This window comes from Anarhichas minor, unplaced genomic scaffold, assembly GCF_050575085.1.
Source record: "Anarhichas minor isolate MPS153535 unplaced genomic scaffold, ASM5057508v1 ptg000023l, whole genome shotgun sequence".
Lineage (NCBI taxonomy): Eukaryota > Metazoa > Chordata > Actinopteri > Perciformes > Anarhichadidae > Anarhichas > Anarhichas minor.
In genome coordinates, this window is record NW_027466469.1 from 3409022 (window position 1) to 3433223 (window position 24202).

The window sequence follows — 24202 nt, forward strand, 5'->3', positions numbered from 1 at the left end:
GGAACCCGGAGTAAGTTAGTGTTGTCTGATGGTCTGATTGGCTCATTACAGGTGGAAAAAAATAGTTCCATTTAGCTCCTGAGCTGTGCATGCATGGATCGGAGTCATCATTAATGGCGTTTGTATCACCTGTGTTTTATCCTGACCCATTTCCTATGACGAGCCAAAATGAAATTAACGTCACTAATGGCTGCATTCTATTCAGGTTGTTTCAGTACGCTGCTGTCGTACTGGTCTGGTTTAAATGGTACGGGTAATGAATGAAATGAATGATGACCCTGTTCCAGGGGTCACTAATAGGCGGACCGCGGTCCGCATCCAGACTCAGAAGAAAAATAAACCTAAGAGTCCAATATGATCAGAATCCTAACACATTAATTCACTGACCAACAATGATGTAAACAGGGATAATAGAGCTGAAACAAGTGGTTTAATAACCACAGACAAAGATCATGCACAAACATTTCTCTTGTTAGAAGATGAGAAAAATATAATATCGTGGCTTTTTTGATTGACATCACTTCACCCTGAATGAACTGAATTTAAAGCTGCAGGACAATTCAGTGAAATAGATTTTTCTAAAATGAAGTACTTTATTTTAAGATGCACATTTTTCAAAAGCTTTCTGTTATATCAGTTATTCTTTAATCCAGACCTTATTTTACTTGAAATGAGAAGAAAATGAATTTATGTTTATGTATTATTTATAATCCATCCAGTTCAATTTGAAAACTGAGAATAACAATTGTTAAAACATAATTGATGTGTACTTTCTTTATTTGATTTGACAGTTGACTACACAGAGGCGTTGTTACTACGACTAGGCTTCTTGAATATATATATATATATATATATATATATATATATATATATATAGCACTAAATAGCGCAGTTAGATATTATTGTAATGTTCCGGACCTTTGCCCTTTCTCAATCTGGACCTTTTGGAAGTTTAATTGAATACCCCTATTCTATATAGTGTGTCACAGTCATACCTGCGAGCCAGGGCTCTGGCCAACCTAAATGGAACACGGCAGTAATTAATGTTATTAATTACACCTGTGTTAACCCTGTAATGACACATCAAAACGGTTGTGAAAAGGGACCGTTGCTGTGTAACGGGCATTGCTGACTTTATCACTCTTTTCACCTTACACACTGTTTTAGTAGTGAACATCATCCTGTAGTTCAAACACATATTCAACTTCTAAGCAGAGGTCTAGCTATCGCCATGTTTTTCGTGATCATTTTTGGGAGAGGGGCTTTGGAGGGAGTGCTGCAGACTTGGCGACTTTCTCACTTGACTCAGCGACCTTATGAGCTAGTGCTGCTAGCTGCTCTCATTGGATTTATAAAATCTAGCGTACCATTGGTAGTTTGTTAAGATTACCATCCCTAGCTTTGAGTTAACATTTTGAATCCTTCTTCCTCTACTGGTCCAGCGGACACCGGAGAAGTCTGATTAGACATCAGACACAGGAGATGGGTTTTCTGGTCACCAAGTACCGTTGAAAGTACCGTACACCCGTTTCAACAACAATGACCGTATTCATTGTAGGAACAGGATCTCTTCCTCCTCCTCATCATCATCCAACTCTTGGACTGTGTTCCTGTTTTTTCCCTCTACTTAAGAAAGAAAGAAACTTAGATTCACCTCCACTTCTTTATTTCCTTTTCTTCATTACAAAAACATCACATTGCCCACATTTATTTATCAACATTTTTTTCTGGGGGACGCCAACTCTGTATCAAATAGGGGACTCCCGCTCCCTCCAACACATCTGATGCACCAAACAGGAAAACACACTGGCATAGTTAGTAATGTTCAACGGATCAGTGCTAATGCCAATGTTTGGTTTTTCTTCAGCTGTTCATGTTAACTAACTGCTTTTGTTACAAGGTGAAATGGGCATCGAGCGAAAAAAGAGGAATGTACAAAAAAAAAAAAAAAAGCGCAAGACTAAAATTGTCAAATCAAACCCCAAATCCATAAGAAAAAAGAAATAAAAGCCCGAGCTCACTTGGAAAACACTAGCATGTTGGACAACAAGAACACAAATCTCACAGGAAGATGAAGTGCAATGATCAGTAGCTTTACAGCCCTCAGTAAAAGAGAATCTGTCGGTGGGTGTTTGTCCTCGGTGATCTGTGATTTCTCGATTTCTTCCATTTGGCAACGCGGACAAACTGCATGTTTAAACTGTCGATTGGATTCTTGAACTGCAACGCCATGTTTAAAGTCTGATTTGATGCATCGTCGAATGACTCCTTTGGGGGGGGGGGGGGAGAAAAAAAAAAAAAAAAAAGAGCTTCGTCGGTGTCTTCTTAATTTTCTTCCTCTTATTTTTTCGCAATTCTGTAGAGAGAGAGAAAAGCAAACAGTTATTACAAACAAAGTCTGATCTTAGTCACATAAAAAAGGTTTTAATCATGCATTTTAATGCACAACAAACTGTTAATTTGGGCAAAGAAACACAAGAGAAACTCATGACAAATGTCTTAAGGTTCTGGACGACGCACACCTTGGCTCATGAACACAACACAAGTCACTCAAATGTAATGGCACAACCAGAACCACGGGTGTTAAGACCACAACGGAGGGATTACCACAGTGCTGGTATGGCTATGACCACGGTGGGATGAGTGAGAGGCAAACCAGGAGGAGGGAGGGGTGGGGGGGAGGAGGGAGGACGGCAAGTACATGTGAACACTCGGGAGTTAGAATGATCGAGCACCACACAGCCATGCACGCGGCCAGCCATTATGGAAATGCACTGAGGATGCAGACTATGAGGATGCCCTTACTTCAGCCTGGAAGCCCGACTCGTTTGTTACAAATGTGGGAGGGGGGAGGGGGGCTTTATCGTAGGCTCCTATACTTTGCCAACCTACTACTTTGCTCTGCGGCAATCCTGGAAAAAGGAGTACAGAGACAGCGAGGTGTGGATAAAGGGGTTAAAAAACTACATAAAGACACAGGCATCAGCTGCAAAGGAGAAAAGAGACTAGCAGGAAAGAAGAGGGAGGTGGGGGGGGGGGGGGGGGGAGTCCTCGCTGGAAAAAAAAACGACATTTGTGAAATCATTACTTGGAAAATTCTACTTGCTGAAACGGGGTTTAATGGGCTCGTCTTAAGAGCAGGAAGTAAAAGTGAACAATTACAGAGTGATGTTTTGAGTCGGAGACACAGGCTTCAAATTGCTCACTCTGGCCCGTGGAGGGCTCTACATACTGATGGTGAGGAAATTGCCCACTTAGATCACCAGTCTTGCTGCCACGCTTCACTCCTGGTCCAAGTGGGCACGAGCTCTGCTTCTGGCAGAGGGCCTGGCATCGACATCGGCCTCTTGGGGGACCAACTGAGGAGCTGCGATATGAGACAGGCACTTTTCCTCGGGGCTTGAGGCTAAGAACTACCAAGAGGCCTGAAAGCACCAGAGTCCTCGTCGTCTGAAAGGGGCTAGGCTTTTCTCTCTCTCTCTGGGACTAAAAGGACACTCTAGGGACCCCATTTGACGCCAGGCGCCATCAGGACACGTACCTCTTCACGGCTTTCTGGGCCAGCATGCGGTTCCCGGCGAGGAAAGTCACACTGCCGATGATCGCCAGGTACTTCAGAGTCTGGAACATGTTCAGGCGAGTCCAGTAGACGTACATCAGGCCCAGCAAGGCTGAAAGGAAACGAGAGAGTGAGCTGGAGCTTTGGCATCCAAATCAGTGGTTCCCCAAGTGGGTAGGGTGCTGTAAACAAGGTATAATATGCAGCGTATGTATGTATTCAAAAATAACGCCTCTCAATCGTCACTTTTTACTAACTAGAAGTGTGTGGCCGTGTTTGTGTGCTTTCAGCAAAGAAGCTTTGGACCCCATGTGGGTGTGTAACCCCCAGCCAATAGCAGAGCGGGTGTGCTGCCCGTTCTAATTCCCAGGTCCTCACATATCGCCGCTGTCTGGTCCGAAAAGTGAAGCCAAAGCCAAGCTAAGCGCAATAAATTTGCATTCTCTCTAATGGCCATCAGGGGGCGACTCCTCCGGCTGCAAAAAGAAGTCCGATTGTACAGAAGTCTATGAGAAAATGACTCTACTTCTCTCTTGATTTATTACCTCAGTAAACATTGTAAACTTGAGTTTATGGTCTCAGTCTCTAGTTTCAAGTCTTCTTCAATACAGCATGATGTTCATTTTGTAAGTTATGGTCCATTTAGAGTCAAACAGACCATAAAACAGTATATTTTAGGGCGGGGCTTCCTTGTGATTGACAGGTCTCTACCAAAGCGTTGTCCGGTCTGGGAGTTGTCGGTGTTTTTGTCTTAGAACTTTAACCCTTTCAGTGTTTTCTCACAAAATGTTCAAACTGCGGGGCGCTCCACACGGTGTGTTTATTTGTGCTTTAAAAATCAATCACTGTAACCTTTTTTAATTAAATACAAGAAACAACTGCCCTGTTTCCATCACCTTCTCCACTGTGAGGTTTCTCCACTACCGCTTTAATTACGTCAACACATTGCGCCCTCTTCTTCTGCAATAGCTTGATGGCACCTTACTAGAGAATTAGCACCAGCAATTGTTTATCTTGGTGCATGTTCTTAAGATGTTCTGGCTGCGGTTGTTTCATATTAAGAATGTATGCGTGGAATAAATGATGATAATTGCACAATATCAGCCGCGGTTGTTGCTGCAAGTCCCGTATCGTCTTGAATGGCAGCAGATGAATTGGAGATGAAGAGGCCGTGCAACAATCAGATGCGTGATGAACATTTCACTTGAGAGACGGGGGACTGACCTGCGTGTCCCACGTGGAACAGAACGGTGCTGGGAGTGAAGGTGAAGTTGGAGACGTTGGCTCCGAGCTTCAGCCACTACAGACGAGAGGGGGAATGAAAGACAATGTGATTTTCATCCCCTCCAAGAGCGGCAAACAAAAGGGGCTGAAAAAGTGTTTACCACCTAACACACAAAGCGCTGATCCACTGCAACAATAACTATTACTCAGCGCTGAAAATGCCACGGATAAAAATACACCAAAAGCTATTGTGATTTCTAAATTAAATACAAGCATTATATTTGCACAGTACTGGAGCCGCATTCACCGTTTATGAGAGCTTACTACTGAAGAGCTTTTTCTGAGGATAAAAAAAAAAAAGCTAGAGCACTGTGCATACAACAACAACAATAAAGCTGAATACTCTATTCAAATAAAGGTTTGATGAATAATGGAAGGAGGTCTGTTGAGTGGCGGGCCTATAAATGAGACAAATGGTTTCTAAATTATATCCATAGCCAAGTTGCTGTACAGTTAAAAGGGAGAGTTCAGATTATTTAAGGTAAGGTTGTGTGAAGTACTTGACCACAGTCGTAGATCGTGGTTTGAAGAAACTGATGGGAATAAGAACACGGGAGCAAAGCAACATACTGCTGTGTAAAACCTATTTAAGACACCTATTTAAATCCATATCAGTTTATGTGTATCCTACATCTACAATATTTTCACTGCATAGCCACAGGACTCCATTGACATAAAGTCATTTTACATTGCAGAACTACGTTGCTGGTCTACCGCTGCCTTGATCGGTTAGTTTGTTGTTGTGTGACTTTTAGTGAATCCGAACTAACCCTTTATAAACACCAAAGTCGCACAATAACACAAACAAACTGACTGATCGAGGCAGCGGTAGATCAAGGGTAAATTACCGTTTTTGTCAAAGGCTTGACGGCGAGGTAAAGTGCTGAAAATATTCTTAATATAGCGTAAACTTAAATTCTCCCTCCAAACTAGAGGCGTGGCCATCTACTGTAGGTAAATATACCGACTATGGGTAAGTATCTCATACTACACCCCATGTCAAAACATTCCTTTATGATGACGGCAACAAATAAAAACAGAAAAAAAAAAAACATTTTAGTTTGAAATATTACCAGGATGAGCAGAAGAAGTAAGGGAGATAGGATGAGTGCAGTGAAGGTGTTGGAGACCACCGTGGGAGGCTTCTTCTCTGGTTCCCTGAATAAGTGCTGCAGAGACAGGACGACATGTTACACAGCGGGACTGATGCTGCTTGATTTTCCATCATCGGGCAGTGAAACTGATATTTAAAAAACAAAGGTAAATAGGTGTTACCTGGATCTCTGGTTTGGGCACATAAAGAGTCTTGGGCTGAATGGCCACTGGAGCCTCCTCATCCACGAACTTCAGAACAACGTCAGCCTTTCAAAAAGATTACAACTCAACTTTAGAGCTCAACATTAACTTCTCAGTGGCTGAGCACTTCAGTAAATAGCCCTCATTACCAGCATCAAGGCGGAACGGACACTCACCACATTCCACAAGATGGGATTCTCCAAAGTGGCATCCCCAACGATGAGGTGGAGGGAGTAGGTGCCGGACATGGAGTTGAACTCAGATTTCCGCTCCGCTGTGTCCAACTCAAACTTGTACAATTTCTTGCTGTCGGGTTCGGCCACAAACACGACCTCTTGGCCGGTCTTCTGATTGTGCAGCTTGACGAAAGTCTGTGACGGGGAAAACAAAAAGGTCTTAAACTTGAACGAGGCCCAAAGCTCTTTTTTTCATTCCTCAAACTGGTCGCAGATGTTTTCGTGATTGTTTTGACCAACCACGTAATACCGTCTGCGGCTGACGTGTGCTTGTGTCCCACCCGGGTTACATACCTGGTGAGGGCTAAGCTCCTTGCCGGTGTTGACGTCAACCAGATGGAAGGCCATGGCAAAGTTTTGGTGGCTGTCTGCTGTGAAGGAGCTCTTGCCTTTGGAGGGATATTCCACCCTGAGTCATGAAAAAAAAAAAAAAAAAAAAGAAGCATTTAGTACTCTCTCGTCATGCGCCGCAGGGTCGGCTCACTTATCAGATGCTTTTCCTAACCTGGTGGTCTTTGTGCCGATGCTCTGGTCCTTATCCACCACGGAGAGGTCCATGTTAGTGACGGACACCTCGGTGGACACCTTCACTTTCAGCTGCAGGCGGACGGAGACACAACACAAAGTTACATCAGGTGACGGGCGTGAGAGCAGCAAACCAATCTGACTACAATCATGTTCAGATGGACCGTCGACCCAGGACAGGCTGCAGACACAACAGGAAGGGTTTGCCAGGTTGCCTTTGGCAGCCATTTTGAGGAACTGGTTGCCATCAGTGGCAACTAGTTTTTAAACACATTAAAAATATATACTAAATTCTGGAAAGTATCAGATAAAACACAAACTACAATAGACTTTTGTTCCGTTTCTTTAATAAAGCTTGTATTCCTTCATGTCGTATTACTCCATAGTATCTTAATTACTCAAAATATAAGGTGACTAAATTTGCAACCACATTTTTAGTGTCGGCAACCAAAAGCTGATGCCTGATTTAAGAGTTAGCGTTGAGCCACGTCTCTGACTCAACAGCAGCACATTCTCCACCAAGGCAATTAAAGCCCAAAACACGTTTAAAACTTAATTAAAATCATTCCACTATTGTTAAATATTGCGTCTCCTTATTCTGACCGGCACCTCACCTCAACATGATTGCCAACAAGCCGGGTATCCCCAGTCACTGCAATGGCAAACTGGTAATATCCGCTGGCGGGCTTGCTGGACATGAAGTTCAGTTCAAAGACGCCGCTGAAAATCAGATAAAGAAAATATAACACGGTGTAGATTTGACCAAAACCAGGCCGTGCTGTAATCTAGTAAAACGCAATCCACACAGTCAACAAAAAAAAGCTCAACAATTACATTTGTATAATGTTACAATTCAAACTGCATTTCTGCCACACTGAGTGTGGGCGTATAACACTCATCTCTCGGATCAAACGTACTCATTAAGTGTGAATGGAGCTTGGCTGAGGATGATGCTCTTGGAGGCCACGGCGTACGCAGATTCCAGCAGCACGTTGGCCAAGGCCAGCGGTTGAGACATGACATCAGTGACAAGGAGCTGTGAATCACACAGAGAAACAGCGTCACCGCGAGCTGATTAAAACCCACTCAGAGGACTGTAGGCAGGTTGAGATCCCACAATCTGTACCTGCAGGGTTGGCTGGCTGTGGGACACCGTGGCCGGGCCGGTAGCACTGACGATGACCGGCACGTGGAAACGGTTGTTGGAGAGAGCGGCGGCAGCACTTGCCACGCTGAAGGCCTCGGCCAGAGAGTCCCAGGACTTCTTGCTGAAGATAGAGTTCACCAGCTGGATGACCTGGTCCTGTAGCGAAAAACACATTGCCCATCAGTTTCAGAAAGGGAAGGTCCCATGGGGAGAAAAGCCTGACAGACAGATATCGTACCTCCTTCAGAGGGGGCTCCATGTCCACATGATCGGACAGGGAATAAGCAGCGGTCACAAACAAGGCGGTCGCCTCGAGTCCCTCCTCAAATTGGAGGTAGATGCCACCGAGATCATCCAAACGAGCCGTAAGATCCTGAGAGGGGAAAAAGTAAAATATGAGTTAAAACTTCAAAATATCTGTGCACGATTAAGAGTCCAAGTGCGTCTTGCGCTAATTCAAAGCACAGCCACACAGCACCACCTGGTGGAGGTTTAAGAGCTCACCTCAATTTCCTCCAGTATTCCTCCGAGTTCTGCCTGCTGGGACAGGCGTGCTGCGGTCTGCAGAGCTGAAGTGATACTGTCCGGAGAAGAGAAGACACGTGTTGCGAATCAAATTTGCTCATGAGCACGGCAAGAAGGACACAGAACGATAGCGCACTCCCTGACACACACTACGGACACTTACGCCATGACGTTGTCCTCCTTGTTGATGCGACCGGTCAAGGCACCTACAACTTCCTGGGAGGCCAGAGGAAGCCCCAGAGAGCTGAGAGCGCTCACGGCTCTGTGAATCTGAGTCATGGTGGAATCTTCACTAACCGCCGCCAGGAGGAGGTCTCGCGTTTCGTTGGACACGGGGATCTATGGAGTGAAGAAAAACAGTTGGTTCTAAGGGGTTCGCATCAGTGTAAAGCAATCGTGCACGTTGCCATTTGGACGTTACGGTCTATGTTATCTTATATTATTATTTTACTCTCACTGCCATCATATGAAAAGTTGTTTTTAACATCTTGACCATGAAGCAATGATGCGGATTTCCCATCCCATTTACGTTATAAAGCATTTGCATAGAAGCATTTGCATAGAAAGGATGGCAGCAGCACAGATAAGAAGGCCGAGGCACGCATACCTCACATCCTGAAATGGCCTGACTGGTCTCAGCAGCGAAGAAGACAGAGTCAACGTTAGAGGGATCCAGCTGGGATTTGAGAAACTGGCACACTCCCTGCAAACACGAACACGTTTTAAGCCAAAGAACATCGAGGATCAACATGTAACATGTCATATCCAGGTTGAATCATCACTGAATGTTTATATCGGAATTATTGATTATGGTGGGATTTTCTTACCTCGTGATCGGGAACAGTTGCCCCGAGCTTGGTCAGACCAACGACCGAGTAGTATGCAGAGTCCAGATCGGTGAACTGTTGGCTCAGGAGGTTTTGCAGTCGGGCCACATCGGACAGGGAGAGATAGTGCGCCGGTGTGAGCGCCTGAGCTCCAGCGAGAGCCAGGCTGAGGAACAACCCAAACAGCCCTGCAAACACAGGGCGGAAACAGGTTTACCTGCCGCCTGGTACAAAGGCGTATTTATCCGTTACCACCACGGAGAGCAGACACTACACTTTTGTAATGTACTATCTGTTGTGACGATATGTATTCATTCATTGAGACAACGCTCACTCGTTCATTGCACGTTAAGCTACAAAGGCGAGCTAACGTTAGCTAGCGTCGGTTGGTAGCAATACACTTCGTGCACCTGGTGCTACTGCTTCACCAATTCTACGATTGGCGGTTCTATAATGTCACTCAAAACGTCAATATCACAAAAAATATACCTATCGAACATAACATCCGAAATGTATAGTAGAATTTTCACTTACGAGACCGGTCCATGTCTTGCAGTCTTATGCAGCGTCACTAAAACTGACGATTGCTTCCGGTATGTCTGTGTGAGCTGTCACCAAAGGTATAATATCCGGCGGTACGTTGACGTTTCAAAATAAAAGCCACAGTAAGTACACGTCAGATAAATTCAGCCTACGTGCCAAAATAAAAATAATGATAGTTTCATTGGTACACGCCAAATATATTAAAGTTATGCGCCGTTTATTAATAATTTTATTACAATTGCATATCTTTTTTGCATTAAGAAAATATTATTTAGCCCATAGCGTGTTTTATTTCATAAAATGGTATATTCTAATCTAAACCTATTGTAAAATTACATATTTTAAACGCCAATTTATAGTTAAATACACTGCTTTGTGCTGCAGAAGCATAATCAGGAGGAAAGTGTGCATTGGACATATTAATTGTGTTTTATTAAATTTCTTAACAAAATGCTGTGAGACAAAGTAAAAACATACAACTCTAAATATTTACAAACAGTGCCAACTGACATAATATTCTGAACATCAATGGTGGTACAGCATCCATGACCCCATTACATTGCCACTACATGGATGCTGCAACAACTTTCCCAAGTGTATCCATCACTCAGCTGGATCAGAAGTAGGTCTCCTTGATGGATAGCAGATATGTGCTGCTGGGAACTGTTACATTTCCAGCAGACACCCAATTTTCCCCCTTAAGACCTCACTTTTAATTTGCATATTGAGATGTATATTATGAATCTAGACACACATTTTTACAAGACAATATTCACTTAACATTTTCAACGTCTCTAAACGCATTAGTGATCAAGCTGTCTGAATTTACTCCATATTCACGTCATACAACAGAACTTAAGATATGGAGGTGATATGTGACCTGAGTCTTTGTACTCTACACAACTTTAAAAACACTTAAATTACAGACACATTATGCAATGTAAAACCAAGTTGTTTCAGTGATAGCTAAAGTGTATGGGCGTGATTTATTTTGATTCTACATTCATTGCTCTTTTTGATTTTTTAAGTGACAATACAATTAAATGCGATTTATTTGATTTGATTTTTTTCAAGCCTTGCACGAGGCCATTGGAGTGAGATTTAATCTAAAATCACCCCTTAAATTATTCATGGGGCTATATATTGTCAGTGTTGTGATTGCTAATGAGAACTGTACTAAACCTACACATGACATGCTGCTTTTCTATACCACAGGTTACAACGGCAAAACGGTACAGGGGACAAACGGCAACATTAAGTTCTGCATGTGTAACGTGTTGGTGTGAAGACGAGACACGTCTCAGGACAGAATCAGCGCCCGGTTGGGGGCGCGGGATTTTAGTGAGCGAAGGTAGTGTCTCGCTTTCTCCGTCATTATGAGCTGGTCTTTAGTTTGTCCGCAAACAACCGTCTCCCATTCTTTTGACATCTGAAGGCAGAGAGGAAAAAAAACAGGTCAAAACAGAAAAAAAGCTACATTAAAATACTTTTCCATCCATTTCTTTCAAACGTGGAACTTACCGTAACTGGAGGCACCGTGCTGGGAAATATGGCACTGTCGCTGGGTCCCAAAAGGAAGCCCTGGTCCAAAATATTGTCGTGCTGCTTACTGCAAAACGACGAGGTGTTGAGAGACACTATCACCGGCTCTTCCTGTGGTCGGAAAAAAGGAGGACAAAACAACTTAGGATGCGTCAAATCTACGGACTGGCTTATAATACGTTTAGCCTTCTTTTCTCTTTTTTTGTTTACCTTAATTGCGTGTTTGGCTTCAATTTTAAGGGATTTGCGTTTAGATGTAGACATCACATGGCAGTCCACGGCATCCAGGGCCAATGATTTCCGCACTTTCTTCATAGGAGGCCGATGCTGGGAATAAAATAAACAATCAAATGCTAAGTTAGTAGCTTCAACAAGAAAGACAATCATGACGTCTCTGCCTAGAATAAAAGCGACAACAATAGGTCCAGGCAGAAATGGAAAGAGGTCAGAATTGAACTTTCACTAAAGGGTTTCATTGTGAAGGTTACAGCATGGAAGCTAAACCTTATTTATATAATTAGTTCAAAGCATTCTTGAATGGCCGTGGCAGTAAAACCCTATAAATATCTGGTTGGAGGAAGTGAATGAACACGGGATTTCACACTCATTCGCTTCTTTTGCAGCTGTATGCTGACCAACAGTGAAAGACTGTCCTTGTAACGCATAGCTCCACGGTGTGAATGTGTGGACGTGAAGCAGTGTGGGGCTCAAAAGCAGCAAGCATTCCACATCCCCAAGCAGTCAGACTGTCCAAGATTTACCTTCCACAGACGATCTACAGTTTTAGTCTAACAGACATACACTTGAGCATAAGCACAAACCATCATATAAACACTTCCCCTGCTCTTCATTATTAAATTACAAGGTGCTAAAGCGTTAGCATGCGCCATTACAGACCGCTGACTTCACATTTGGGCTAGCTGCTGTTATGCTAGCTTTTGTAAATTTATATAATGCCTCATTTGTTTTCTGAAAACTTGTTGTTCTATAAGTTAACTATCCATCTTTAAAATATATAAGATAAATTAGCATGAACTGTTAAAACACTGCACAGTGCAGTGGCCATTAGCTAGCCATTAGCTAGCTAATTATTACTAATGTCCATGTTATTTTGAATGAGGTTCTATTATCATGCTGGCTCTCTATAATCTAGCACCAATACGTAGAAATGTTATGGTGTACTGTTAACAGGGGTTAAAGGATTCAAACAGATCAGTCAAGTATTAGAGTTGACCCCGTTACCATCGTTTTGCGCCTTTGCTCAGGCGGAGTCGAGCGTACACCACCCAAGCCAATCCCAGAGTCTCTCATGATGACCTCGTTTATGTCGTCTTCAAGGTTCGGAGTCTGAGGCTGACATTACACAGCAGGAAAAAAAGAAAGTAGAGTTAATGCAGTGTTGATTAAACCACGAGGTGAACTTTCCACCGACAAGCAGATACTCACCAGAGGCTGCAGAGGCCCGTACTTTTCCATGGCGTTTTTGAACGGTGTCGGAGTTCGCGGGGTCGAACAGAGCTCGGACTTGTGGTTGGGTGTGACAAACCTACATGAAGACAAAATGTGAACACAGAGACTCAAATTCCGAGCACCAGAGTCCCTTTAGAAAACCTCTTATTTTACTGCAGCAGGGTCTGATAATATGTCCCTTTCAGTCCTGGCTCTGATTCTTCATCCCCTTCAGTAATATCCCTCCCAGCAATGCGGCGGCACCGATGACGAACATGAAGAATAACTATATAGAAATAGCCAATCATCTCGCTGATGGTTTTGTTTACTTATGTAGGTCACGTAGAAGCATTAGCATTAAATTCAGACTGTTCCTCACAGTAACTTTAATGAATCCAGATATTTCGCCAACAACAAACAAAAGCAACAAGCTATTGGAACCCATCACTAGTTAAAGACCACTCACGCGGAGTTTTCCTTCTGGGTGAGGGGGGTCTTCTCACGCTGTAGCGGTGTAGTAACAATGGCTTTCTGGCTGCACACCGGCGTCGATGTGAGGGACGGGTTCTCCAGGTCGTGAGTGTCCAGCTTGGTCAACATGTTGAGGAACTGGAACGACAGGCGTTGAGTTAATGGACCGTCTCACGCGGCAAAAAAGCAGAATGCGCCGGGATTTACTAACTTACCTGAGATGGAGAAAAGGGCAAGATTTTGACAGGAGTGCTCTTGGGAGTCATGGAGTTATTGCCGTCGGGGGACAAGGCGATGCGTCTCCGGCGGTTCAGTATGGAGGGCGGCGTGACCCCTCCGGGGGAGATGGGGATGAGTTCGCCCTTGCTGCCTTTGCTCAGCTCCTGCAGGGCGCTGCCCTCCAGCCGAAACTGGTGGCGCTCTGGGCTCGGACTGTCCACCGGCAGGTCGAAGGCCGCTAGGTTGCACCAGCCATCCAGGTCCTGGTAGCAGAAGAGACATTTTTACTTGTGAGTCGGACATCTAGTCACTATAAAGCTTTTTTTGGATAAATATAGAGGAGTAAAAATATTTTATAGGAGGTACATACATGTTTTGTAGAGGAACAATAACAATATACATATTAAGACAGCACAAATTATCTTTTCCTCATCTGTATGTAACTGAACTTTATATTCAAAAGCGCTATTTGTCATTGGTAGCAACAACAAAAAAAACAAAAAATGGGATGGGAGAATTGTCGATTAGATGCATGTTTAATTTAAATGCTATGCGATGTGTCTATTTGTTGGTTATTGGGGGATACGTACTCCGTCCACCATGTCCAGCACTTCCTTCAGTACTGGGCCAGTGGGGGAGAGAAAGCCAGAGCTATCCACCACCCAGCTGGTACTGTTCACTTCTCCCGCGGCGTCTGCTTCGCTCTTGGGACTTAGGCCGTCCTTCGGAGAGGACGCGGCCTTTGACGGCCCCACTTCGCCGGATGCGGCTTTAACCGCGGCGGAGACGGGCGTTTCCTGCAACCGGTTGGCAAATGACAAACATCTATAACAATACTGACATCAATAACACGATAACGGACGTGTAATACAGATGTTTCTTTCCAAACCACTGACGGAGATTAAATTATTCAAAGCCCCCCATGTATTTAAATTGCGATATTTTATAAATCGATGCGACTGGTTGCTCACCGAAGGTTGCGTCGTCTGCTCTGGATCCTTTTCTGCGCCATCTTGGGAGCAACTGGCCATCTGTGTAATAAAAAAATGTATTATTTTCAAATGCTCCTACATCCATCTAAGAGGAGAACATCATGAAAAAAAAAAATGAATAGCCCACCTGCACATCTTTATTTACACGGTCCAACAGCTCTTCAAGTTCATTTGGCCTAAAGACTTCCCCGGAAAAGAAGCCCATCTCTAATTTGCGCTTGATGGTGGAGTTCCAGTGGTTCTTCACGGCGTTATCCGTCCTGTGAACAAAACATCACAACATGAGTCCTTCTGAGAGGGGTTTTAATCAAAAACTCGTCCTCTGAGCTGACGTAGCTGGAGTGTATTCACCTTCCAGGGAGCAGCTTGGCAATCTCAGCCCAGCGGTTTCCCAGCAGGCAGTGCGCCTTGTAGATGATGAGGTCCTCCTCTGCCGTCCACGACGACTTCTTCACATTGGGATTGAGGTGGTTGTGCCAGCGCTCTCGACACTGCTTCCCCAGTCGGCCCTTCAGGTGCTTGGCTACCATCGCCCACTGCTTGTTGCCGTAGAGATTGACGAGCTCTATGACCTGAGGGGACAAGGGGTGCGCGAGGACTTATCGTACGGTTTGTTTTAGTCGTATTATAAACCCCCGTGCACTGAAACCCAATGAGTCACTCACCTTCTCGTCCTCCTCTTTGGTCCAAGGGCCTTTGACCAATTCTGGATCCAAGACCTTAAACCAACGGTGCTGACACTGGTGCTCAGTGTGATTCTGAGCAAAACAAAAACAAGAATGAATCAGATTTCTGTAGGTATTAAAAAATACATTTAAAAAATAGTCAAGGAAACCCCAAAGCTTACTGTCAACCACGAAAACAAAAAGGATGATCTAACTCACTGGGATGTAGTTGGCGATATATTTCCAATCACTTGGTCCTAGTTTTTGAACCAGAGCCTTGAGCTTGTCATCCTGTTGACACAAACAAACAAGCATGTTTATGTTACCTTGTCCTACACAGCCTTTATTTACATTGACAGGGGGGGCAGGAGTCGTTGAGACAACATGCAAATTACTGGGACGTGTGAAGACAATCACCTCCTCTTGTGTCCATTTCACCTTCACTTTGCCACCGTCTCTCTGCTCTGCCACATCGGAATCGGTGTCCTGGTGCATGCCGTCCTCCCCATCTTCACTGAGGAAGAAAAACGCTGTGATGTGCACCGATAAAGCTGACAGTGAACGCAGCACGGACACATATCATGGTGTGGCGAGGATGACCTGATTATCAGGTTTACTTCTATTGGCTACCTGGGACATGGCGACGATCTCATCCGTATAAAGTGCTGCATGGCAAACTACATAATCGGTGCAGTATTAGTTGAATTGATCGCTGTGATTTAACAGAAATGGAGGGATTGACGTTAAATTAAATACTGTAGTGTTTTTTTTTTTATCGCGATTCTCCGGAAAAGGGCGGCACAGACAAGTCCGTGAAGTACTCACAAATGGAAAGATTATGTCCAAAAGCAAACCTTTTTCCAAAGCCAACTGAATGCATCAACGCCGAAGCGTCAAACGGTAATGTTTTATCCGTCTTGAATAAAATGAGTACTGCTTACGCTACGGAAAACAAAGAACAACATCTTACCCGCGCGGCCACCAAGACATTTCCCTCGGTTTCTGTTGTTTACGGTCAGGCGGTGATTTGTCCTACAACCGTTGCACGTCATGTGCACGTATATCTGGTAATATATCGGTGTATTCCGCGCGTTTGTTGTCTCCGTGAGGCGGTTCAGTGAAGGAGGCGCGGTGTTGAATGGTAAAGTTGCAGCTACTAGCCAGCTGGAGCGGAGCGCCCGGGTTGTCCGCGCTCCTGTATTTCTATCTCGCGCCCTTCTCGAGCGTAGACACCGGATGGTGACGTAGTTGCGCGTTGGACGTGCGCGTGGTGTCAGGCGGCCCCGGATAGGAGACTTCCAGTGACAGCTTCAAAATAAAAAAACTTAAACTGACGCGCGTGTCCCACACAAATTTAAATACCAAATTTAGACTAATGAGAAGGGGTTATGTTGTCATATTGTTTCCACGTGTACTTTATCAATTTAGTGACGAACCAAGACCTGCACATTGTCATGTTTAAACTACATTATAATCATTTTATCAAAATGTTGGAAAAGAATGGAAAATTATTTATAGCGGGAAAAAAGTTAAATGTAATATTTATTATAATAATTGTTTTATAAATCTCAGTATTCAATATGTTGCCATAATTTCAATTAGAGCTAAAACAATTAGGCAAACGACTGAAAATGAATTGGCGATCAGTTACCAATCAAAAATACTAAATATTCCTGTTTACAACTTCACATGTGAAGAGGTGCTGCTTCTCTCTCTGTTGTTTCAAAGGTTTAGGACCTCTGATCATTCGAAATAAGCAATTTTGAAAGAGTACCTATGGACAAATTAAACAATTGGAGAAAATAATCAATACATTTATCGATAATGTCAATTATTCTTATCTTGAGCGCTGTTTCACTCATGTGTCCACAAGGAATAAATGCTCAGGAAATGTACAAAATTACATAATTCCAATAACATTTTATTTACATATTTAATAAATAAAAAAAGTGTTCATGACCTCCACCAGGCTGTATGCTACCCCACCTCCCTCCGGACTGATGACCTGCTTTGCCACCAGCTGGATCAATTAACAAGCAGCTTCAACAGGTTAAAACCAGCTGGCGATCAGTCGACACTCACTGGCCCAAGGAAACAATGGAGAAGGCTTTTGTCACGAAAGGTAAGAAAACTTCTTCCATTCTCAAGATAGACAAATAGATTTTTGTCCGATCAGAAGACGAGATTGAGTGAAATCTCACATTTTTACCTCCTAGATATGAAAAGCTTTGAGTATGCTTCTCCGTCGGAGCTGGACAGGAAGTTCTTGGGGGAACAGAGTTTGCCGTCTGCTCTGTTGCTGGAGCAGCTGTCCACGTCGAGGGCGTCCAACGACATGACTGCTGATGGATCCGACCCCAGGCTGTCCATCCTGGCCTCGCTCTGCCTGTCGTCAGACCCCATTTCTCCCTCTCCGGCGTTTTCAATGCGCAACTTGAACACTCAAGAGACCCACAACTGTCACCTGGCCGTGCCTTTACAGGCAAATTCCTCCACTCCTCACGTGCTCCTCGGAAAGCCAAAAAAAGCCGCTGGTTTTGACCGGTCGTACGGTGATCTCACCGCCTCTGAAATGTCATGGGATGTGTCTTTGATTAAATCTGAGAACAGCCCCAAACCCTGCCTGGAGTCCAGTGCTCTGGAGGCAACATGGAGTCCAAAACCCCAGTCCACACAACATTCACTAGCTGAAGCTTCTCCCTGACGTGGCCAAGAATGTCCCTCTAAACACACACTTAGCATGGAGGAGCTTTGGAAGGAAGACGTCTGATGTGTTCAGCTGTTTTTTTTGTTGTTTTTTTACAGGATTCTTGTGTGACGATTCATGCAGAGCGCTGTATGCCTTCAAAATGTTTTTAAAAAATGCGAAAGATTTAAATAAAAGTGTCAACTTTATTTGCATGTGTATTGTAGTTTTTCATGCGACATACAATATAACTATTATATACAAAATAAATACAGTTCCTAAAACTACAGTACCCATGTTGATGCTGTAGTCTTTCACCTCCTAAGAAAGAATAGTCCCATCTGCTTGGTCATGTCACAGTATGACGGCAGGAGAGATGAAAATCTTTAACATGTTTCTTGTATCCAATCACAACGGAGTGAATGGTTCCTCTGTGTCGGCATCGTGCTCCTGCAAGGGGGGGTGGAGAGAGAAGAGTCATTTTAGATAAGGCCATCGACGCATAATCTGTTCCGTAAAGAGTCTTAAGGTTCTCACCTGATTGAGTTTCTTGAACTCTACAACCTGGAAGAAAATGTGTTCCAAGATGTGTTTGGCATCCCTCTGATCTTTATCCAGCTTTGGAGTCACCCCCAGAATTTCACCACATTTCCGCACGTAGAATTCCAGATCGTCGTCCGTACCTTTTTTTTTTTTTTTTTTTTTTTTAAAGAATAGATTTAAAATTTAATCAAAAAGACGGTACCTAACGGGTTAGATGAGGTACTTATCAATAGTCTGTGTATAATCTACAGTAAATGGCGGTCGGCACGCTCTTAGTAAGAAAAACTAATTTCAGCCACCCAAAAGAAAACATTAAGTGTACGCTATATTTAGACTAATGCTTTACCTTGCCGCTACCCGTTCAGACAGGCACCTGAAGCCATTATCTATGCTCCTTTTGAAAACAGCATTTTTACCACTCAGAACACGGGAGTTGCTGGTCTACCGCTGCCTCCATTGGTTAGTTTGTTTTACTCTTGTGTTTAAAACTGTTTGAGTCTGTCGTAGCAGTAGACCAGAAATGTCGTCCTGTTTTTGAGCCGTCTAAAATACGTTCTGCTGCTGCACACAGCCGCGCATTGCTTAGCTTTGGTGATGTTACTCTTCGTTTCTTCAAACTGGGTAGTACACAGACTACGGATAAGTAGCCTACCTCACACAACCCCATTTCATGGAATCAGCGCTATCCCTTTAACAGCCCTTAAAGTACTGAACTTACATTTATTGGTGAGCTGTGCTAGGCGCACTTTCTCCGAAGAGAATGTTTCATCTAGGTCGAACAGGTCCAGCATGGGAGGAGGCAGATCGCTTAAGGCAGGTGGAAAGACCTAAAGGACGAGACAACACCCACGTTAAAAATGTCTGTTGCCTTAACATTTCAGCTAAGACTCTAAAACAGCTACAAGTAGCTCGCTAAAGGTTCAAAGAATATGTACATAAACTGGCTAATTCACTTTGTAAAACTGTTAAAATTTCTGTCCATGATTATTTGACAGTTAAACGAGTTACGCTGGTTTCAAGATTAACAGAACACAAAAAGCCCTTTGCCTCTGAATCATAATAGAGGCAATGACTGCGTTGCCTGAGAGCTTATTTAAGGACCATAAAAGTAAGACCGAAACGATAGCAGCTATTGGTGATGTACAACTTGGTGCTGTAGAGTAGTTCTTCGCCTCTTTCGTTTTGTCAAATGAGCTTTCAGAGGAAAAAAGGTTGGAGTCCCTTGCTCGAAAAATGACATAAATTGTATGTATGGAAGAACATGAGGTCATGAATGCAGGACTGAAACTCACAGCAGGTTGGAGCTGAGGCAGAGGCGTCTCAAACTGTGGCGTTATCAGCTGAAGTGGCTCGTCTTTCACATTAAGCTGCTCGTAGGCACTGCAGAAAACATTTGGGGTATTTTTAGCCATGAAGGGGGGGAAAAAAAAGCAGTGACGCAAGCATAGCCTTCCAGGTTGTTCCTCTTGCATTCTCACCTGATGACTTGGGGCAAAGTGTCGGTTGACAAATTGAACAAAGACATGTCAAAGAGCGAGGTGAAGTCCCTGGGGTTTTCGTCGCCCTCCTGTAAGCACACTCTGAGCTGTTCCGACAAACACCCTATGTCCGGCAACATGGTGTAATCTGTGATCTAGGGGACACAAGATGGGATTGTTGGCTACTTAAAAAGACGGGGGGGGGGAATTCTCCTGTCGAGTATACCTCCTCACCTCTGGGTCTTCTGCATCAATCTGATTCAGCTGAATATTATCAGCCATGAGCCACTGGAGCACAACATCCTGGAACGAAGAAAGTACAACTGAACACTGGCAAATTCCACTGGAGAGCAGCACACTCTTCTGATGTGTTAGTTGAACAAACAAACAAACAAACAAAAAAATCTTTAAATTCCAACTGGACTCACCATGATTTTACTGTTCTCTTCTTTGTCTATGTATTGGTCACTGAACATGTGGCAGGAACCCAACACTACCAGTTTGCCAGCCTCCTGCATGGGACACAAGACGTCTTTCAACATCATCTCACGAGCACACGTGTGTGTGTGTGTGTGTGTGAGAAAAGTACAGATTGCCTCTGACCTTTACTTGGTGGAAGGCCAGGACTGGCCTGTTGAGGGGGAAGCAGACGGAGCCAGTCGAAAGAACGGCCACAGCAGGCTTCACCACGCTCAGTGTGGCGCCGTATGGGTACACGAATGTGAGAGCCCTGCACAAATAAAGACAGGAAGGCGTTAAGTTCAAACACCCTCCAGGTCACTGATGTGAAAGATGTGAAAGTAAAGCATTTACTGTGCATTGTTTCCAACGTTTTCATCTTCGATGATGCCTGTCACCACTTTGCCAGCCGCCCGACTTATCTCTCTAAACAAGAAAAAGACAAGACAATGTGCATCAGCTTTCAATCTCTTCTATTTAATAGTAGCACAATTATTACAACTGAATTCTGATACACACACAGGCTACAAATAGTCTGGGATTTATCGGAATATGCAGTATAAAATGGGTGTTTGTGTGAGAAAAACATGCTGTGATGACAAACCTGTTCAATACACCATTGGACACCAGTGCCTCCTTTGGGTGGAAGTATTTGTAATACACATTCCTAACAACAGCATCTGTAAAAGGGATGCAGAGGAAAGAAACAAGACACCACAGAACCGTTTTGTTAGAAAAATACCTTTAACTGCACAGATGATACCCGCTCTCATTCCATACAAATTTAAATGCGCACCATTGTTGACCATTACGCCAAACTCCTCCAGGAGAAAGTTGATATTGGTGTCGTACTTCATTTCTCCTCCTTCCCCGAGCATGACCAGGACATTTCCTCCTCCGTCCAGGTACTGCTTCAGCACCTCCAGCTGAAAATGAAAGACAATACCGTGAAAACCTGCTTGTGTGTGCAGAAGCTAAAAGTAGCACAGTAGAAGTTGATTTATATGCGGCTGGTAAGCTTTGCACTATCTCCCATGCCAAGTGCTGTTCTGTGGGAATTAACAAAACATGCTTTGGTTCTTTTTCACAATACATCACCTCTGAAGCTGTGAACTTCTCCCTTGGTCCTGCGGTTATCCACAACTTGACTCCCTTCATCTTCTCCAAAGACAGCTCTTCCTTCATACTAGGGGAGAGGGAGCATTTGTTTTTGCAACTGGGGCGCTTTTCTCAACATGAATGCAATACTATGGCAAATGTTGTCTAATCCGAAGCACAGCGCCCTAGTCAGCAGAGACTGTTAGTGTTACACTGCAAACACCCTACCTTTGTATTTTCCATTGAGCTCTTAGTCTTTTCTGCATGGATTTGTAGCCATTATTCGACGTAAACAGCTCTCTCTTCGAAACATTGAAGACGACAGTGTTGTGCGCTTCCTTCTCCATCCTTGATTAAAGTCACTCACCAACGCTGACTCTCATTTGCAACCACACACCTAGAAACGGGTTGTAGCTCCAAGTTAGATCCAATTTAATTAAGTATGAGCTGTCCCCAATACCAAAGCGTTATAACTATTTTACCTAACTATGCATAGCGTTAGGACGCATGTTCAAACGTGAATACTTGGTCTTTATTAAAAGTTGTACTAACGTCAGTTGGTCACTGAAGTGAATTAACGATAAGCGTCATTTGTTTTGAAACTAGCATCCTGTTAGCAAACATTGGTAGCATAGCTAGCCCGTTCTATGCTACGTTATGTTAGCCATGCAGCTAGATAATAGCTAGGCATTCTTACCGTACGTTAGCATTCGACGTTTGCTATTAATGTGTATATTTTCTATCTTTTGTTATCCACCTATAACATTCATTTACACCCGCAAAGCTGCTATCTTGTATTGAAAGGTTGCCGTTGCCCAAGTTACCTCACGAGCTCTGCTAGCAGTGATGCATGATGGGAGGAAAGTGGTAACCAAGGGCGCTAACCACATAACAACCAAGAAGTAGGGAGGGAAAAAACAAATCAACGCACGTAAGAATCGATATTGTTGCGTACGATTAAGTTATTACGGGTATGTTGACGGAACGAAAAGGGCGATTCCCCCGTTTTTTCATCTACAAATGACACACAAGGTTTAGGGATACATACTATTCTTACTTGTTTGCTATACAGTATTATAGTCTCCGTAGACACGTTATTGTGGTAGATGTATGAAATGATCAGTGTTTTCCCTGGTCAACAGGAAGTCTCTACTTTCTCCTGAAGGAGATCATGTTAGGTGAAACAACACGTGGCACTGTGTGCTGTGAATAGTGCTCATATTCATGACAAAAAAGAGGCAGGCTTTCCTTAGAATTTATGTTACTTTATTCCAATATGTTTGAAAAAAAATGTTGCAGATATCTTCAAATTGGCATTCCCCCCTGGAGGGAGATCAAGGATATTAAAATAGAACATGCTATTTGGATTAATGATGTTATCAGAAAATGAAGCATCCTCTGCCCTCGTCAGCTGCTGAACTAAAATGATAGAATGCAATTAGACTTTATGAAAACAGGAAATATACTGAGATAAATCCAAAGAGTCACCACAGCTTTAATGATCCCCTATAATAGTTTTAATGATAATCACTTCACAGAAAAAAAAAAAAAAAAAAAAAAATTATATATATATATATATATATATATATATATATATATATATATATATATATATATATATATATATATATATATATATATATATATATATATATATATATATATATATATATATATATATATATATATATATATATATATATATATATATATATATATATATATATATATATATATATGTTTTTTTTCAAGAAAATGTAGATTTCATCAAGCAGTTCGAAAAGGAAATAAAAGAAAATCAATTTGAATCTGTTAACATCTCAACTACATCGAACCCAGACCTGGGACGTGGCCTGTCATTTTGTAATTCTCGTTTTGTTCGGTACATTGTAATAGAAATGGTGAATCCTGGGAGGCTGATCCGGATCGAGACCTGGAAGGGACCAAAGAGCCAAAGACCCATCTTTACATGTAATATCCAATATGATATCCTCATTTCATCTGTAGCCGTGTGAGGGAAACCCTACAGGCCCTCAGAATACTGTACAATACAGTCCAGAAGTTCTTGGCTAACATTTTGTCTTCAAGCATTATGCACTTCAAATCTGCCACCTCGTCAAAAAAACATATGTAGTGATTGGACTTCAAGGTACTATTGCAGAAGGAACAATCTGTACAGTGTCATCCTGTCCTGCTCCACAATCTTTTCCTCTTTAGAAGTCTCTCCTGGAGGATCAGTCTGTACATTTTCCAGGCTTTCTTACTCTCCGATGATTGCACTTTTTCATTTCCCATTGGTGGATCAGGTTGTGACTGTCCTCCACAATAATTTAAGTTTTTTTCACTCAATACTGGTGGATCAGGCCGTTCCTTCGCGGTCCTCTCTACATTGCATCAACTTGCTTTCTTCTCTTTAGCAGGCAGATCTTTACAGGCAATTAGGGGGGGGGGGGAAACACACTGGAGGAGGGGACAGCTGCCGGTATAGTTGCATGTGCAGGCAGGCATACAAATGTTGTGCCATCCAAGTTTCTACTTTGAGGAACTTTTAGATCATTCAAAAAAAAGTGTTTGAACTTTTAGAACGACGGCAGTTCAAAAGTTACAGCGAAGTCGTTACAGTAGAATTTCATCTTGAAGTTGTTTGATTAAAGAACG

At 43.2% G+C, this 24202-nt stretch overlaps 4 protein-coding genes across 4 annotated transcripts; 1 reads left to right on the forward strand and 3 right to left on the reverse strand.

Moving 5' to 3' along the window:
* Positions 1–1649: 1649 nt before the first annotated feature.
* Positions 1650–10020, reverse strand: rpn2 (ribophorin II). The gene is made up of 17 exons (XM_076096831.1): positions 9934–10020; positions 9400–9587; positions 9180–9275; positions 8736–8911; positions 8552–8627; positions 8286–8420; positions 8027–8203; positions 7818–7936; positions 7515–7620; positions 6881–6972; positions 6670–6784; positions 6316–6510; positions 6119–6205; positions 5917–6012; positions 4784–4859; positions 3542–3671; positions 1650–2356 (listed from the first exon to the last, which is right to left on the reverse strand). Exons 1-17 carry the CDS (start codon positions 9944–9946, stop codon positions 2341–2343), a joined length of 1893 nt encoding a protein of 630 aa, XP_075952946.1. The 5' UTR covers positions 9947–10020; the 3' UTR covers positions 1650–2340.
* Positions 10021–10352: 332 nt separating this feature from the next.
* mybl2b (v-myb avian myeloblastosis viral oncogene homolog-like 2b) lies at positions 10353–16492 on the reverse strand. Its single transcript, XM_076096973.1, has 15 exons — positions 16251–16492; positions 15698–15794; positions 15500–15571; positions 15281–15373; positions 14967–15187; positions 14743–14875; positions 14595–14654; positions 14214–14420; positions 13620–13886; positions 13400–13542; positions 12931–13030; positions 12727–12837; positions 11695–11811; positions 11464–11595; positions 10353–11371 (listed from the first exon to the last, which is right to left on the reverse strand). The coding sequence occupies exons 1-15, from the start codon at positions 16268–16270 to the stop codon at positions 11243–11245; spliced, it is 1902 nt and encodes a 633-aa protein (XP_075953088.1). The 5' UTR covers positions 16271–16492; the 3' UTR covers positions 10353–11242.
* Positions 16493–16730: 238 nt separating this feature from the next.
* Positions 16731–19652, forward strand: LOC142955459 (uncharacterized). The gene is made up of 2 exons (XM_076096975.1): positions 16731–17402; positions 17497–19652. Exons 1-2 carry the CDS (start codon positions 17378–17380, stop codon positions 17982–17984), a joined length of 513 nt encoding a protein of 170 aa, XP_075953090.1. The 5' UTR covers positions 16731–17377; the 3' UTR covers positions 17985–19652.
* Positions 17189–22374, reverse strand: ift52 (intraflagellar transport 52 homolog (Chlamydomonas)). Its single transcript, XM_076096974.1, has 14 exons — positions 22242–22374; positions 21773–21941; positions 21545–21632; positions 21243–21372; positions 21051–21126; positions 20801–20872; positions 20591–20717; positions 20416–20499; positions 20222–20290; positions 19988–20142; positions 19802–19889; positions 19228–19336; positions 18504–18649; positions 17189–18416 (listed from the first exon to the last, which is right to left on the reverse strand). Exons 2-14 carry the CDS (start codon positions 21889–21891, stop codon positions 18375–18377), a joined length of 1305 nt encoding a protein of 434 aa, XP_075953089.1. The 5' UTR covers positions 21892–21941; positions 22242–22374; the 3' UTR covers positions 17189–18374.
* Between the last annotated feature and the right edge of the window lie 1828 nt (positions 22375–24202).